Source organism: Mya arenaria, chromosome 3 (assembly GCF_026914265.1).
Source record: "Mya arenaria isolate MELC-2E11 chromosome 3, ASM2691426v1".
Lineage (NCBI taxonomy): Eukaryota > Metazoa > Mollusca > Bivalvia > Myida > Myidae > Mya > Mya arenaria.
Genome location: NC_069124.1, coordinates 71,031,792 through 71,050,468, shown reverse-complemented (window position 1 = coordinate 71,050,468; position 18,677 = coordinate 71,031,792). Strand labels below are relative to the sequence as shown.

At 37.1% G+C, this 18,677-nt stretch overlaps 2 protein-coding genes across 2 annotated transcripts; one reads left to right on the top strand and one right to left on the bottom strand.

Moving 5' to 3' along the window:
• The first annotated feature begins 186 nt into the window (after nt 1-186).
• Nucleotides 187-4,719, top strand: LOC128228528 (NAD-capped RNA hydrolase NUDT12-like). Its single transcript, XM_052939884.1, has 7 exons — nt 187-323; nt 1,137-1,246; nt 1,616-1,718; nt 1,934-2,598; nt 3,107-3,250; nt 3,989-4,140; nt 4,450-4,719. The coding sequence occupies exons 1-7, from the start codon at nt 280-282 to the stop codon at nt 4,606-4,608; spliced, it is 1,377 nt and encodes a 458-aa protein (XP_052795844.1). The 5' UTR covers nt 187-279; the 3' UTR covers nt 4,609-4,719.
• Nucleotides 4,720-10,171: 5,452 nt separating this feature from the next.
• Nucleotides 10,172-11,867, bottom strand: LOC128226248 (uncharacterized). The gene is made up of 4 exons (XM_052936132.1): nt 11,685-11,867; nt 11,501-11,596; nt 10,820-10,976; nt 10,172-10,704 (listed from the first exon to the last, which is right to left on the bottom strand). Exons 1-4 carry the CDS (start codon nt 11,865-11,867, stop codon nt 10,172-10,174), a joined length of 969 nt encoding a protein of 322 aa, XP_052792092.1.
• Nucleotides 11,868-18,677: the final 6,810 nt, after the last annotated feature.

Sequence of the window (18,677 nt, the reverse complement as noted above, 5' to 3'; positions counted from 1 at the left end):
GCGAGAGATTTAATACCATAGTTTATAGCTAATAGGTCCGTGATAATATCTTGATTATATGCTTCGAATATTTATATTAAGAAGAGTACCTGTGATGTTGCCTGTGATGTTTTATCTGAGTGTACCTCCCAAGTGACAAGGGTACATTTTCCAACATACTGGGCACCGGTCTATATCAATACCAGTTGAGTTTGGAGCCGTTTTAACAATACCGACTGTCATCCTATTTTTTAACCTTTCTACATGTACATGTCGCCATGTACATTTTAGGAGGCTCAAATGATAGAATGCTGCCGTTTTTCGATTAGTATATCAAGACGAATGTAAGTTAACATTTTAATCATTTCATGTCTGGACGGCATCACGCTGTTTGTATATTATCCACTACTGTATAAGGACAATACCATTTTAATATGTAACTTTCTCAAGTTTATGTTATGACCATCATTGCATCAATAATGTACATGTTAAAATAATTATGCATGTACTGTATGTATGATATGCATTTACGACTTCAAGTATAATATTCCCGAATATAAAATGCTTTATTAGGCGTAACTCTTTTCTGTGAGTAAGATATAATTGGTCCCAGCTCTTCAGCAATATTGTACTGTAACGTGAGCTTGTATCCTGCGCTATATTCGTATACTTCGCATTTAATTGCAAATATTTCAATATCCAAATTAAGTAAAATAAAGTTTTCTCACTGATTTTATAAGTTAGACAATTCCAATAATCCAATTATAATAACACAATGCACTAGATATGTTCTCAACACAAGAAAATACTTTCGTTTTCGGGTGTAAAAAATACTTATTTAAAGTAGATGTTTTCTTTTTGAAGACTGACTTAAAAGTGAATTGTTTGAATAAATTGAACACAGAAAATAGGATCCATGATCTCCCATGTCCTTTTGCTTAAGGGATTAGTAAAAATGAATTGTAAGCCTTGGGGTAACATGATCAGGTCAAAGAAAGTGCTTAATTTAAACATGGCATTTTTACCTCACTGCATAAATCGCAAGTGAGGAATGAAGTCACTCAAAGACGTACAGCCTTGATTTCGTATCCCCTCCATAGAATGTACACCTAAACTCCTTTAAACATAGTGTCATCAAGCCTTTTGATTCGTTTCAGAGCGATAACGACAAGAACAATGTCATCCGTCGTGCAGAAAGATTTTATTGAAAGGTTGTTCAAGGGGGCAGCTTCCGGGTCCATGGATGATGTCAGACTATTCTTGAAGGGTGCGCCGATCGTTAATACCGTCTAGATCCATTTAAACTTCTGTATTCGTGTGTTATTCTTGTAGCATCGTACACATTATAGCATTTTTTACACCCGGTAACATTTAGAATGCGAATTCCCTACATTACTACTGTATAGCGCAATGTATATTCAATTAATTATACAACATTTAATTGCAGTGATTCCAAGAACAGTTACTGGTATGAGTGTTCCCTGCCAACGAAATGCTTAATTAATTAATTAATTAATTAATATCAAAAATACACATACTTTAATACGGACCTGTTCGCATCGCACCAACACAAAATCAAATACAAAAATGCTCCATGTTTCTGTAGGAATATAATTCAGAAATGAATACTTTGCAGGCACGTTTGACGTGAATGTGAAGAACGAGCGGGGATGGACGGCGCTAATGTTTGCGGCCCGAAACGGTCACATGGGTGTGGTCAAGGAGTTGCTTCAACATGGGTAACTTTCAGATGCATATATATAGGCACTGACCAAAATTTAAAAACCATTTCAGCAGTAATGAACGTCGAGTCTTACGCACGAATTTAAGCTGAAACTATACAGAACACGTTATAAAAACATATCTGCTTTTAACCAGCATATATTTTATGTGAAGCACTGTTGTATACATGTATACATTAACAATAGAAATATAAAAAAACATTTAATTTCAGATGTGATACCACAGTGATCAACAGTACCGGACAGACGGCGCTGGACATGGCACTATTCTGGAACCACGCGGATGTGGCCCGGATCCTGCAGACCGACAGCCATCAGGCGAACCCCGACGATAACCCCCGGAACTACTTCTCCCTTAACCCGCTCAATAGGTGCTCCGAAAAGCGCAAAGACAAAACCTGGCTGAGGAATAAAGTACTTGCAGATAATACCAGGTTTATTGCATTCCACAATCTAAGCGTCCTTGCTACTAAATTACCAAAAGGGACATCGTCACAGCGTTACGAATTAGCGAGGGTCGAAATGAAGGACATAGAATTGTACATGGCTGCTAATCCGGTAACAGTATTTCTTGGAATTGAACAAACAAATAGGCATACACCGTTGACGTTCGAGGAGCCAGGGTTGTTTGCTGTAGATCTTTCTTTAGCGGAAGAAGACAAAGTTCTTTCCTTGATGCCGGACAGTATTTTAATGCCCGGATATCCGGCAGCCATGCAGCTTAGACCGGAAGAGGCGGGTATATATGCGGAAGCGCGGTCAATGTTGGCGTGGCACGACCGCTACCAGTTCTGTCCAACGTGCGGCTCGCCGTCGCGACTGGAGGAGGGCGGATATAAGCGGGTCTGTGAAGATATGGAGTGCCGGAGTCACAATGGTAAGTGTCATAAAATGATTTCAGCTCGTCTGTTTTTGTTTAAGGGGTGTTGTTATGGCATTTTTGTTGTCTACAGCGATGTTGGCGTTGTGCGAAACATGTAGTGTTGGTCATACAGTCGTAGGACGTAAATTGACTTAAAACATATGTTTAAAAAGACGTAGGTCATATACCCCTTCAATCTGGCTATAATATTTTTTTAATTATACCTAATGGTCCACCTCGAACCAAATAATGGACGAGAGCGGACGACAGTTGACGTCCACTTGCGGTGCCTTTGTTTAAAGACTTCTTATATCTTCTCAAAATCACATAGCTCTTTCAAAGTCATTTAAGCACTATCATGTATCATTGTCGACTAGTTAAATCTTGTGGAATACTCGTCTGCAAACTATTCTTTTTTGTAAGCAAGTGTCATGTCTCGAAAATATCATGTTGTATCTTAAAAAAGACACATTTTGTTGTTGTTGTTCATTTTACCAATTCTAAGCATTTGTTTTTTAACAAGGCGTTCATAATACATGCTACCCGAGGACCGACCCGTCCGCCATCATGCTGGTCGTGTCACCAGATGGCAAACGGTGTCTGCTAGGTAGGAGCAAGCGATTTCCCGCCAAGATGTTCTCGTGCCTTGCCGGCTTCATGGAACCAGGTACTCTTTATGCAAGCATTCATAGTTGACTCATATTTTCCTTTTGACGTTTGTTAGAAACATTGTCGTTCATATCCTTAAATGAGATGGGGGGGGGTCTCCTTTTTGTTTCTTTTCTTTTCTTTTGAACCTGACATATGCATTTGATATTGTAAAAAAATACAACACGCACTACATTTGTATGCGTTTAGTAGATAATTAAAATAGCGCCTGTGAAGTGACACATAATTCCCATTTTCTGGAATATATCTTAAGTCCCCTATAACCGGATCAAGCTAAGCACACTTGTTTGTTATGGTATAATTTGTGATATAATTATTCTTATTTCAAAGATATTTTAGCCTTTTATTCTTATTTCAAAGATATTTTAGCCTTTTTAAGGATTTGTTAATATGATAATTACGTTTTGCTATTTTTCACATTGTAGAAATAAGTTTAAGTAATTAAATCGGCTAATTGAAGTAAGATATTTGAGTCTCTTACCAGTTTTTCTTGCAATTGGGGCCAGGTGTTTGGGGATCACCTAACCGTCGTGTCATGCCGGCGTCAAACGCTCAGTGTCACACTTTCATTTCGGCGTCAAACTTTCTTGTCGGCATATAAGTTGAATTTGTGACAGAAGTTGTGAAATAGCAAGACACATATTTTGACTACAATGAAACATTTTGGCTCGCTCAAGACCAACACTATGCTTTATAATATATTATTAAAATAACGACTTCATTTCAAATGCTCAAGGTGAAACCATAGAGGATACAGTTCGCCGGGAAGTTGAAGAAGAGAGTGGGGTGATTGTTGACCGGGTGGAATATCACTCGAGCCAACCCTGGCCCTTCCCCGCCAGTCTCATGCTGGGCTGTATAGCTTACGCCACCACAGACCACATCAAGGTCAGTAACACAACAATCTCAACCTGCGATACCAATTTGTAATCGCTGATTGATATAACTTGTATCCATTGACATATATCAGTCAGAAATTTAGATATTCGTATTACAAAAGCATTGTATCACCACATTTACGATCATGTATTGTACATTTTCAACACCATTTTTCGGTAAACGTCTTATTTGCGTATATGCGTATCATTATCATTAAAGAGGTGTTAGTTATATTTTACTATAACCATCATAGGACACTTTCGAAGCAATTTCTTAAGTATTAGCCTTCAGAATTTATGAGTGTTTTTTTTTACTTAGCTGGACGAGGAAGAGATGGAGGATGCGCGGTGGTTCAGCCGACCGGAAGTGGTTCAGATGCTAACGCGGCAGCATCCTCAGGGACTTTTTGTGCCGCCTGAACAGGCCGTCGCCCACCAGATCATCAAAACATGGGTCCGGAGAACGGCTAACTTGTGATACCAATGTGTTAGTCAATTAAAAGAGCATGAAAGTTATTAAATGTGTATTTAACTTTTAATACTGCTGAGTATTGTAAATATTATTATGTAAATTAAATGCTACAGAAAATCGTTGTTTAATGACTATTTACACGCACGTTAAGTGTTGATATGGTAATATTATACGTCGTGTAGTACATAATTAGGCCAAAAATGGCGGCAAGCGCATGTCGCAGCACGTGCGAATTTCATAACGTCATCACACGAGAAAAATAACGGATATGACGTCATTTCGCAGCTGTTGTTAAAATTGCATTGAGGCTGGTGTTCGATATTTGAAGGTATAGAACCGTTTTTAAAAAGTATTGTATTTATATTATATTCTAAGTATTATAGAAATAATAGCATTGTTGTATATACAGTCACTACTGTATGCATAAACAAATAATTTAAATGAGTAATTCTATAAAAACGTGCAAGTCTTCAAAGTTGCGTAAACGGAAGCATTCAGTTTTCTCCCATTTTCGGTTATTTTTCATTATTTGGTGAACCCTGAAAAATAAGTTCTTTTATTTGGTCAAAGGAAAACATCTTGAATGCTGAAGCCGGCATCATCCATGAGCATAACTGATGGAGGCAAACCAGGAGGAATATCAAAACGTTCAAGATAGGAAGATTATTACTGGTAATTTTATTAAGTTGTGGTATTTGGTTCATTCTTATACGTACATGTATTTAAATTACACAGCCCACATCCGCAGTCCGCTCACGTGATCTACATCCCAATAATATGGACACGTGTCCGTAACAAGAACAAAAAAGTTGTTAAAGCTAATGTTCCGAATCGTCTTTCTTTAAAAGAGAATTATTTATTTAAGCCAATATCGGCAATTTCCTTTAAAGTGTGCGTCTACAAGTGCAAGAACATTTATACTTAAGTAAGTAGACACCCTTGGTACCGCGAAGGAGAGAAACAGTTTAAGAGGCTTCTCTTTCATCTGCAGAAATTTCAGTATCTTTATGTTTTGTGCAGGATTTTCGAAGAAAAAACTTGATTATTGATTGCCCTTGATTGACTTTATCTTTCCTTTTTTTTCGATTTTCCCTTTTTATTGTGTTTGACAGGCACATATTACGCCATTAATGCATTTATTTCTTAGACAAAGCGGTGTATAGTTTAGCGCGCTGTCCTTTGTGTTGTGTCATGTCTTTTCAACTTATCAAAATGGTTTAATCGAACTTGGCACAAATGTGTTCATTGCATTGAGACGAAGAGCATAGCACCCGGTATAGCGTCTTCCCTTCAAGGACATGATAGTGCGTGCATTTGCTTCGGGGATAATTTGTCAGTTTTACTGGCAAGGGCCGAGAATGTTCCTCGAGTGAATATCGGTGTCGTTCAGGTTATTCGTTTAAGAAAAATATTCGATACTATTTTCAGAAGGATGGCCACACGATACTATGAATTCAGATAGCAATGGTGAAACCAACAAGGCCGGGACGCCTTATCCTATGTCAAGATCGTTGTCCCTCGTCGGGAAGCAGGCCGCATGTCTTCCTTTGACGACGATATTGCCACGCCCCTCTGTAGCAGGTTCCCAGATGTCAGGAACATCTCAGACTATTAGTTGTGTGCCTGTGTTGAACAAAACTGCGTTCCCCATTCCGACTGCACAGCCTACAATTCCTGTAGGTAAGGCGAACCCGTCAAAATTGGGTCGGTACAAGTATCATGCGTTCCAAAAGCAGGCCAGTCAATCTAGCGTCATACTCCTACCTAGGCCACCAGGGATTCCCCCAGCCGGAACTCAGGATACATTCTGTGTCAATAATAACAGCAAAACCAGAAATAAATCGTCTATGAGCGGTCTTGAAACGGCCTTTAGGTCACCGAATGGGGCTGCATTTGAATTAAAGGATGACGCCTTGCAAAAGACGTCCGCCGGTAGCGTCGGACCTAAGATAACTGTAAACGAAAAGACATCTTTTACGAACAAACAATCAGTGTTAACTTCTTTACTGAAATCACCGGTTAGAACAACCTTGTTACAAAAGCAGACCATTACAAGCGAACATGACGATTCTAACTCGAAAGTTGACAACTTGACGGAGTCAATTAACAGAGTGGCAACGGGTGGCGGGGAAATTGAGTCTCCCGATACACTTGTTGAAAGGCGAAAAATGACTTTCAATGATTCTTTAAATAGTGCAAAGGAATCGGTCAAACGTCAAGAAGCCATGATACGGTCGGTAAAGCGCAGATCGATGAACGAAATTGATCTTCAAATGAAAAAAATGTGCCCACCTAAAGTTTCAGCTATAAATTCACGAGTCGGAATAGGAGATAGATACGGAGTCCTACCAACACTTGATGTAACGGTCGATCCTGTGTCAATCCAGACTCAATGTTCTTTAATTACGGCAGTTGAAGCAAGCAAGTTGTCTCAAGTTAAGGGTCACCATTTGTTGTCATTGACGGACGAGGAAAGAAACTTCCTAAAAAGCAAGAATTATTTTGCAAACTCAGTTTCAGATCCCAAGACGTATACCGTTGTGTCTATTGCACCGACTGTTTCCAATGCAACGACCTCTTCAATGATTGAAGGACATTTCACTTCTATTAAGTCTCAAAGTAAAACCGTGACAACGCCTGTAAAGAGTGAACACACTAGCCCCATGATGAGTTTGGTCAAAGAGCCAATATTGAAAGAAGAGAAGTCTAATGAAGCCGCTATTGACCAAGACAGGAGTTCGAAATCACCTAAACTCCCTAGTAAATTTGGACCAATACCACCGAAGAAAGTCTACTATGTGCTTAGTTCGAAAGATATCGAGACAATAAAATCCAGAACTACTCGGAACATTTCAAAAGACGTTGGGACTAAAGCAGAACACCCGGGTGGAGCCGACAGCAAGTCTGTCAACTTGCATGATATAAAGAGTTACGCGTCGGAAGAAGTTAGATCAGTGCCAGAATTAGAGCGAATGGAAGATACGAATGGAAACGCGGGAGGAGTCAAAGAAACAAAAGCCGATAAAATGTCTGTACTTTCGCCGCAGTATTGCTCCAAATATACTGTTGCAGAGTTGCTTGAAATGAAAAGGAAAAACAACGTGTTTGTCAAACCGTCCACCTTCCCAATCAAACTGAATGGACATGCTCTTAGTGCATTTCATAATAAGGGACTGATAATAAAACTCAAAGACTGCAGACAAGACGCATATTTGAATAGTAAACAAGTTGGGAAAGTTAATGCTTCCAGACGCAGCTCTGAAATACAAAATGATAAGCAAACTGAGAAACAAGGGGGGAAACGCAAAGCGGAAAATCAATCTGCCATGCCCCATGTTCCGATTGAAAACTGTATAAAAATCATCAACCCAAAAGATGTAGTCATCAAAAAAGGGAATACATCAACAACAATGTTTGATCAGCTGAAAAGTCCAGAAATAAAGCAGGCCACAATTGAAGCGATTAGCAAGATGAAGTTTAAGACCAGCCAAGCAACCTCTTCGGATGTGATTGAACAAAATGATAAAAGTCACTTAACAGTTAAAATTCAACAACACGCAAATATGTCGATGTCACCGAATGCCGATGAGCCAAAGGCAAAAAAAAGAAAAACTCTTCCGGCTCCGAAACCGAAAGACAGAGTTTGTGAAAAAGATCAGAAGAATAAGAGACAGGGAAATACATCAGTTGATAAACAACTGCACAGGAAGGACTTGCATACAGTAATTAAACGTCTAATGAGTAAAACAAAACATCCTTGCTTAAAGTTGCTGACTAGCCTAGATCTAATACCAAAGAATCCAGCTGAAAGTGAAAAGCGGCCCAGCTGGCAAGAAGAGCTGATGTCAGCATCAAAAGATCTCTCAGACAACAGAAAAGATACAAAAATACCAAATACAAAGAGACTCGCAAATATTATGCAAATATACAAACATGAAAATGATATCTGCGTTTACAGTGGTCAACGTGTCAAACTGACCCTGGGGTCTGGGTCAAATGGCGGACTTTACCGTTGGTTTGAGTACATGGACTATCCATGCGTACTTCACATGTCCAATGCAGGTTTGGTCGAGCATATTGAGGTGGAATCTATAAAACAGGGACTATATGTGGCCATGGATTGCAAGGAACTGACTCTACGTAACCAGGACGGGAGTCTGAGGACTGTGCTGTCTGCGTACCCTCCATATTTCTCCCTGATTCCTGTCAACACGCTGGCCATTGTTATCGGGGATATTTACGATGATGAGACGTCAAAGGACTTTCAGCTTGAGCCATTTCAAGCTGTGGCCGAAAATGATTGTGACAAACTTGAACGATACCTTTGGTCGTTTCACGGGATGGGCAAATGCGATGTGTTGAACCAGAAATATTGCTCCGTAACGGAAAAGAACCAGTCTCCAAGGTGTCACTCACCGATTTTTTATTCGAGAGGTATGCAGATGTATTTTGACAAGATGTATGTGTCTAGTGACATTGAATTGAATAACACTATGAACCAATCAAACAATTGTCTTAAAAGGAGGTCATGTACAGAAAGTATTGGCGCAGTAGGGAAGTTTTCGAAATTCAGTGAACGAGCTATGGCCCTTAAAATGAAGCAGAACGAACTTATGGAAACGTGTAGGAAAGGACAACGTACGTTTTGGGCCGAAATCGGCCTCATCCAGACTTTTTTTTAAAAATACACCACGGAATAATGAACATGTGTAGCTCGTATTTCCGAAGTTTTAAAGAAATATTTCAAAAAAACCTTGAAATGGCGACTTGTTGAGTAACGTACGTGCATTTCACGATTCCACGGCTTACCGCGAGATATTGACGCTTCGTTGCGCTCTGCGTTGTACGTTATAAAACAAAAAATGATTCACATTTGTATCTTTATCATTTAAAGGTTAAATGGCATAAGGATTCCCTTTTGGTTATATTTCAATTTATTGTAAAACCAAATATAAACACACTGAGTTAAAACACAACATTGTCATTATATAGTATTAATTAATACCATGTATAAAAATTACTTCCCTTTATTTTTTATATCAGTTTTGCAAAACAATTAAGTTAGTATTTATGAATTACTATACCTAATTAAATACATTTTATAGGACTTAATTTATTTTATAAAAAAAAATATGTTTATTTATCAGTGTATATAATTTCTAAATTCTAATCAGTTTATATAAACCTTAAATGTGCCATAAACGCCGGTACCCGGAGTTTCATCACCAATTTCATTCAACACCGATCGAATATAATGAAAGTACTAATAAACATAACATACAACCTTGAACTGAATTTTAATAAAAAGGAAAAAATACGTCCTTGAATTGAAATTAGGACGGAAGTGACGTATATCAATCAAGAAATAGATAATAATGGATCTATGATCAGATATGTTTTATTTTCTTAATAGAAAATAACTGAACATATCTTTTCTAAATATTAATAAATCATTAATTCATTGTGAAAGCGTGAGGACCACATGCATACATAAAACAGTAGACTAAAAAAATCATCACTGTATCTATGGCGAAGTCCTATGATATGAAAGATCAATCCTTCAATCAATTTAAGGCTCAGCTGTGTCAATTAGAGCATCGGTCCAGTTCCTGACACCGCGTGCCATGACATCGTGACGCTGGTATGACAAGTGCCATACAACCGCTGTTATGTGGGCGCACATGCCAACAACCCTGGCCCCCGACTTACATTTACAGTACCACCCATTAATGGCGCCCTCGTTATACCCAACCCAGCATTTGTATCTGATAGCTGACATATGCCTGCTCTGTATTTTAATACAAAGAAGGCCAGGCGATTGCTCGCGGACAAAGATATCGAAGTTGCCATGTTCATCAAGGTGCTCTTGTACGTAGGATGGCGCAAGCTTAAGTTGGTAAACACCAACAGTCAAAGTCCTAAGGTCGGACTCGTCCAGCTTTGAAAAGTCCGGCACCACACCAGGTTCAGACAATAGTGCCCAACCGGAGGACTTAGTCAGATGGTCAAGTCCTTCTTCTTCGACCCTTGCTTGCAAGAGGTTCTCACGGCGGCTCATTGATATCAGACGCGCGGCTGTCAATAGGTCATCTTCATCATTACCTAGAAAATAAATTAGTTTGATACTACACATGTACAATGATATATAATGGTAATAACTTTAAATTACAAATAATAAAGCAATCATTAACATATTGCGTTCGTTATTAAAACACACCTGCTATCAGTGGGGATCTGTACTTGTTGCAGATCGCCGCAACTATGCGTGTGTAATCTCCGGCATACGGGATCTGAGAATTGGGTATCACGCGAGATATTTCAAGATATTTCCAGTTTTTCAACCGTCCGTTTGCCGATTCTACTACCCATCTAATCTGGAGAAAGATTCACATGATTGCATGGCAATAAATACGGTATTGAAGATTGATAAAACATACGAGCCTAAACATGTATAATGTTTCTGATTGTAAATACCTTAATACTATTTGGATGTATATTTGCTAGGTTAGGCTTATTATAAGATGTTTCTGGTCGCTTTACTATTTTGCCTCCGAACTTAATTTTTGTTTGGTTTTCCCTTATCAATTACTTCATTTTTTAATTATTTAAAGGTAAAAAAGGTGTTTTACCAATGTCTGCGGTGCTAATATTGTAAATGTTAAGTTTTATAATAAGTAAAAACAAATGAGAACAACCCTGAGATTCTATTTTATGCAGGGGACCGGCTGAGCTAGTATTTAATCTTTCAAAAGAGCAGTATATTTTTTCAAGCGAAACAATTTATAGCAACTATAATGTTCCTGATTTGTGTCAGATTAGACAACGTGTCCAGTATTAATAGCTGAAATGTATAATGTAATACGACACTAGTTGCGCAGTATATTTTGAAGAGTATAACCTTTGTGACCAATCGACTGTGATTAGCGCTGTTTGTCTTGAATTGTTTTTCTTTGGGTCCAAGGAACGAGGGCATTTCTGTCTTGACACCGAGGTCCTAAAATAAAAAGGAAGGAGTTCTGTGATTTGAAAACATAACAATAAAGACGAAGCTGTAATGGAACAAGGATTTCATTTCGTGTTACCTTCAAAAGTTGAACTGCGTCCCTAAATCCCCTGTCTACAACAGCAATATCGTCTTCTTGTATCCAATGTCGAAATTCTTCGACATTCTCATTAACGATGTGGTTGAGTATACTGGCGTCGTTGTTTTTACCCACGTACGGCCCCAGTACACTGACAATGTATCCAGTCGTGGTAACCACCATCATCGGTTTTATCAGATGGCGGTGTTTGTGGACACTGAAAGAAAAAATAAATGTGTTTAACTAGTTTCATCTCAAGCTGGTATTTATCGTGAAACAATTATCTATATTTATTTATCTTTTTTTAAGTATTGTTAGAATAAAGCAGTAAGCATTTCATACCAGAAAGACCTTCGCAGGAATGTGTAATTGCCACTCTCCTGCACATATAAGTAGGTGCCATCTAGCACAAGAATGGCCACGTCCAACCCATGTGCAAACAGTTCCTTGGCAAGCGTCCGTGTGTGTCTATGAATTACTTCATCTCGTGTAATATGGCCAAAACCGACATGCAGCGGAACGAAGTTTTTCAATAGAGCATTTCTGGCGGATGTTAACGTTCTTCGTACCTATCAGTTTATAATAGAACAGTTGCTTAAACGTGCATTTAAGTTTAATGTGCACGATAACACATCTCAAACAAAATTGATATTTAATTGTTGTTGATAATCGTTTGCATACTATTATAACGTATATATTATTGATGTCTACTTGAATAATCGATATTTAATGTAACAGTAGTTTAAGAGTTTACAATTAACGTAAAAAATAACAATAAAAACAGGCAATAAAAAAACTTGATGACAAAAACGGGAAATCTGAAACAAAGTATAACTAAAGTATTGTTTTAGCCTTAATACCTGAAAACGGTTCATGCCGAAGAGTGTTCCAAGAATGGCATTACCAAGGCCAGTCCGAAGTTTAACCAGTAAAACTGCGATACAACTTCTGAGTGACCGTACCCTAGAATGACGTAAATCTTCAGCTGTTGCGAAGGATGTGAGGTCATCGAACTGATCCTTGGTGAGACCTGTCAAGTTTAAGTAATCTTCAGGGCTGATGTTACCTGGCGGGTCAAACTTAAGTTTTGTGCTGGTTTTAGATTCTAAAAACCTCATGAGAAGACGGGTCACTTCTGATCCACTCATTGTTGTTGGTTGGGTAAGATTGGACTTAAAATGTTCTTCATTGCAGATGGACGGTAAAAAGAAGCCGTTCTTTATGTGTTCTGCACACGACCGTGCCTTGCTTTGTAAGAGCACACCACTTCGTAGGAACATGTCACTAATTGCCATGGCCGAAACTACAACCATTTTCTTAGCCGAGCCGTTACATACAACATGTTTAACCAGTGTATAATGTTTCCATGTTTCATACAGATATATGGTTCTTTGTTGTTCGTTTTCACCAAAATATGTTTCAACACGGGCTATGAACTATTAGTTGTGTTTAACCTTCCTTCTCAAACAACTATTAAAATACGTGTTCTTATAGAAAAACAAATAACTTTAAATAATTAAATATAACTAAAAATGTTATTGAAAATGTTTTTTGCACAAAAAACAAATCAATTTCTCAAATTCAATTTAAAAATAAATACTTTTGTATTAATTTTATTACCTCCCCTTGTTTTTCTCACATGAAGGGAATTAGTGCCCTTAGTTGTAATTTGGCGCCATTTCACAGACGACTTTTTCTCGAGCAGAATATTAAAGACATCATTTAGCAAGTCTGGTAGTATAACATATCAGCTTTATTCTTGTTATTGTTCTTTTCATTTCTAGTTCACTTCGTTTCACTCAGAGTCAGATATCAAATGAAGATAAAAATACATCACCTTATAAACTGCGGTTGGCTGTTGGGTTGATCCGGATCTTGAAGCTTTGATTAAAAAAATCACTTACACCTTTCAATACTATTTCAAACGTTGAAATATACTCGACACGAACAATCAAGTCTCGGAGCGTCTGCTTAGAAACGGATATTTGATTAAATCATGGCGGTACTCAACCGATTTTTGGAAATATTGAATCGATTATTTTTAGTAAAAATATTTATGAGTGATCTCAAGTTTCAGACGATGTATTAAACCAAAACACACGAACACATATGACAGACTAGACACTTTTTGGTCACATTTAAGGTCTAAATTAACATTACTAGGAAAAAAACAAAAGTATTACTTTTAAATTACGTACAAATTAAGAAGCTTTTTTTGGTGTTTAAGGGTAGAGCGCAGATAAGTGTCACGACCAAACTGTGCATAGAAGTAAATAAGATAATACTGAATCCTATGTGAAAAGATCTCAGTGACACTTGCATGCGCTCTGTGTTTATTTTTACATTAAAAACGCAAAAATCGGCAGAATCAACGCTTTTGGCGCGAAACCACGTGCTTTGCGTGCCGTTTCTGACGTCATCTGTTGGCATAGCGGAAAACTATTCGTAATAAAATGCAGTTTACATGTTACTCTATTTATTAAAAACTGTCAGTAACAGCAGTTAATAACTTAATATTTTTGAAATATAGAGGCCGTATATGCCCATTAACGTACGTTGTCCTTTAAGGTCACAGCGCTTCAGAAATCGTTAGAAACGAAGCAGAACAAACAACCAGTAGGTTTGAAAGTTGTTGATGAGATGTTTAGCGATTCATTTGAAGATATCGTTGTAGATTAGGAGAATATATCGCGGACGAATAGCACAGCAGTGTCCATAGTTAAAAAAAATCATATGTATAACAAACGTATTAACTTTGGGTTTCAAAGTCAATTGCACTCATACAAACAGATGTTCTTCCTTATAAATCTAATTTGTATGTCAATATAATATAAATAAATTTATATTAATGTTTGCACATGTTTGGTAGTTTATTATGTTTAAATAAATAGCAGGAACTGTAAAGGGACGTCTGTGTTTATATGGTAAAGCAGATTCAATTGAATTCATTTTATAAATTGATAAGACTAATTGGACAATTAAGTTTCAAAGTACAGTATTCGTTGCATTTCCGCCGTTCCAGTGTCCTTACTATCATAAAATATGTTGTTTTCTTGCATACCGGACATGTGTTTCCGGTCATGTGACCAGTGCTGGAAAAACCCATCTTATACCCCCATGTAAGATGACTCACGCGTAACAACGCGCCACTTCTTATTTATTTTATTGTATAGTTTATGAAAAGTATATTATGCCATTTCAATAAAGCACTATCAATAATATATATGTATGCAAGACTTTTAATTAAAATTGAAAATAAATAATCGTAAAAAACGCGATTTTTAGTGATTTAAAATTACTGCGCTTTATGACGCCAGTAAACAACGTCGCACGCGCTTTTGGTGAAATGTACAAAAGTGCGTTTTCTACGTCAATTTTTCCACAAATTGATGATTTTAGATATGCAAGAAAAAATATCAATCATGTTTTTCCGGTCCGGATAAAAAATCCGACCCTCGGGCACGCTGCGTGGCCGGTAACTCGGCAAGCCTCGTTACGCGCGTGCCCTCGGGTCGGATTTTTTATCCGTACCGCAAACACATGATAGATACTTATAATAATGTATATACGTTAAAGGATAAAGACCGTGTGTTAAATGCTGAATGACATGATAAAGTATATTCTTTCTTGAAAGTGAACAAATAATTGTTTCAATAAAATAGAAAGGACCTGTTTTGTATGGACTCTTAGCATTTACGCTTATGCATCCGCCAACTTAAGTGAATTTGGAATGCCTGGCACCAATATCACAAAAATACTTGAGTCAAACTCCAATCTCAATCTCACCTCGTTTTACACCATAGCATCAAATGTTATAAAAATCGTATGCCTTTACACTTCTTAAAGTCACATTTTCTCATAGGATATGTTGATTTCAAAACGTTACTCAAGATTCGGAAGAAAAATATTTTCTTGCATACCGGACGTGTGTTTCCGGTCATGTGACCAGTGCTGGAAAACCCCATTTTACACCCCCATGTAAGATTAGTCACGCGCAACACCGCGCCACTTCCTATTTTTCTTGTTTCATGGTTTATGAAAATAACATTATGCTATTTCAATAAAGCGCAATAAAATATATATCTATGCCAGGGCCCCGTTTCAATAAGATATCTTAGTCGTAAAGTTACGCTGGCGTAAATATTTAGTTACGATATTTTTTACGGGCGTTTCAATAAAGCTGTCGTAACAATTATCGTAAGTGCTCCGCGTTTTCTTTTCGGCGAAAAGTGAAAGTAGTGAAACGTCACTTCCGTTATCAATATTGTCGTATGTCAACATTGAACCAGATATACAAATGGCAATGAAAAGAGATCGTCAAACGAATTGGAGCATGGACGAGGAGTCGACTTTAGTCGACTTCTGCGTAAATAATTACTCGTTTTTGTATGGGGGACTTGGCCCTACCGTTACAAAGCAAGGGCGCCATACAAAATGGGAAGAATTGCGTGAAGAGTAAGGATTTGCTACTTTCAGTTTTACTTTCAGTTTCTTTTTAAAAAGTACGTGGAAGGATTAATTTTAAACCTAAGGTTATGATTCCAGTTAACTTAAACATAAGCTGTATCGATTCGAAATGAACATTTCATTCCCTAGTTATGTCACTGTTTTATTTCGGATATTGATCTGTTTAGAAATGCATCTTGCCACCTAATATTTAATCACACTAGATCTACTCAATTATTCAATTAATATTTGCGATTTTTAGTTATTTAAAATTACTGCGGTTTATGACGCCAGTAAACAACGTCGCACGCGCTTTTTGGTGAAATGTACAAAAGTTCGTTTGCGACGTCATTTTTCCACAAATTGTTAATTTTAGATATGCAAGAAAAAATATCAATCATGTTTTTTCCGGTCCGGATAAAAAAATCCGACCCTCGGGCATTCTGCATTGCCGGTAACTCGGCAAGCCTCGTCACCGGCTTACGCGCGTGCCCTCGGGTCGGATTTTTCTATCCGTACCGGAAACACATGATAGACACTTATAATACAGCAAAAGAAATAAATTGAGTACAACTCATTTTTTAGCAATTTCTCAAGTACATATTTTGCTCTAAAATTATTTTTTTTAATATACTGACATGATGTTTTTATCAACACATTCTATGAAAAAGAAAGGCGTTTTTTTTTTTTTTTAAAGAAGTAGATAAAATAGAGTTTTTCAATCTTATTGTTCTTTTGTTAGGTAAAATGAGTTGAGATTGGATATATAATTTTACTTGAATTGATCCGTGAGATTGGGGCCTGGCGACACCTTTCTTGCATACCGGACGTGTGTTTCCGGTCTATGACCAGTGCTGGAAAACCCCGTCTTACACCCCCATGTAAGATGAGTCACGCGCAATAACACGCCACTTCTGATTTCTTTGATTGAATGGTTTATGAAAAGTAAATAACGCCATTTCGATAAAGCGCAATCAAATATATTATTTCATGCTTTTCGATGAAATATGGGGTTTTATCAGTGAAATAACAACAGTGAAAATATTAAATTGATAAAATAAGGAGTGAAAATAACAACTTTCGGAACTACTTTTAAAATCCTTTGTAGTTACTTCCCCTTGATAAAAACAGAACACTTCTCTTTGAACCAGAAAATGTTGGCAAAAAATGTTTAAAATTTAAAGAAATGTTTTATTCATTTAAATAAATATGCATTTGGAAATTAACAACTCACCGTTTATTACCGATTATCCTGTTTTCCAAACGTTTTCTTGATTTTGAAGCTGAATGTTCGAACATTTGCTTTCATACCAAACAAATTACAGACAAAAACAACTGTTTGAACATAAAAAGAATGTTATATCATCGTTCAAATGTATTTTGAACTGTCTGACGTTATAATACGTAAAACGAGTTCCCAGAAAATTCACACAATTCACACAACAATTTACAGATAATCTGTTATTTATTACCCCACCCACGCCTCACAATTTGTCAACAAACTAGCGTGGCATTCGCTCTTTACCTGGAACAACAAACCGATTTTCAAGCGAAACAGACTGGTCTCTGACAGTTAGATGACTGAATATTCATGTATCATGAAACACAGTCTAAAACTAAGAAAAATGTTTAAATCCAACGATTATCCGCATTTGTTTTGCTAACACATTTGACCTTTCAAATTTTCATTCATTGAATTGCGGCGTAGTAATTTGGTTATGTATTCTTGCCTCGCTTAAAATAAAAGTGTTTTCGTTATTTTTTTGAACATATGCGCACTTATAAAACTTCATTGATTACTGTTCATTAGAGCTTTGCTCTAAAAAATGAGCGAATAATATACTATAAGAATGAATAGCAGAGAACTTTCCCTCAATTAACCGGAAATAGAAAAGTTGACAGCTATAATTTTGCGTGAGGGGCTCCCCACGGGTAGCGGCGTAAATAACACCCTTTTCAAAAAAGGGGTAATTAAGAAATAAATTAAAACAACTAATAAAACTCCAAAAACAAGCATAAAAGAAACGGGAAATTTGTTTATTTCAATGTAAGATCGTATTTTATTTCATGCATACCGGTGAAAGAGTGAAAAATATTAGCGATTGATAACTTGATGATTTCACTCTGGCTCGAGTGAAATGATAACCCTTGCTCATTTCACTGCAGACAATTCGGGACTACTTTTTTCCTTCTGTTGTAAGATTTGCCTCCCTTGGCTTGAAAAAGTACATGTATATAACAGGTAGAATATACATGTTTGTTGTCGTCTGTTGTTCATCAACATTGGCACAATGGCCGAATCAGCGTTTGGTGGGGATTTTGCTGATTTTTTTTTTATGCAGAACTTTTTCTAAACACAAAATTTGAAGAAATAATTATGCAAAATGATGAAAATATTGATGATAACAACAACACTGAAAAAAAACCAGACAAAAACAACAAAGTGAAAATAACCAACAACAGAGAAAAAAATGAGCTAGAGCAAGTAAGGTTTAAAACCGTAGATGTTGACCAATTTCTTTCCGAGAACATTAATAAAAACACATT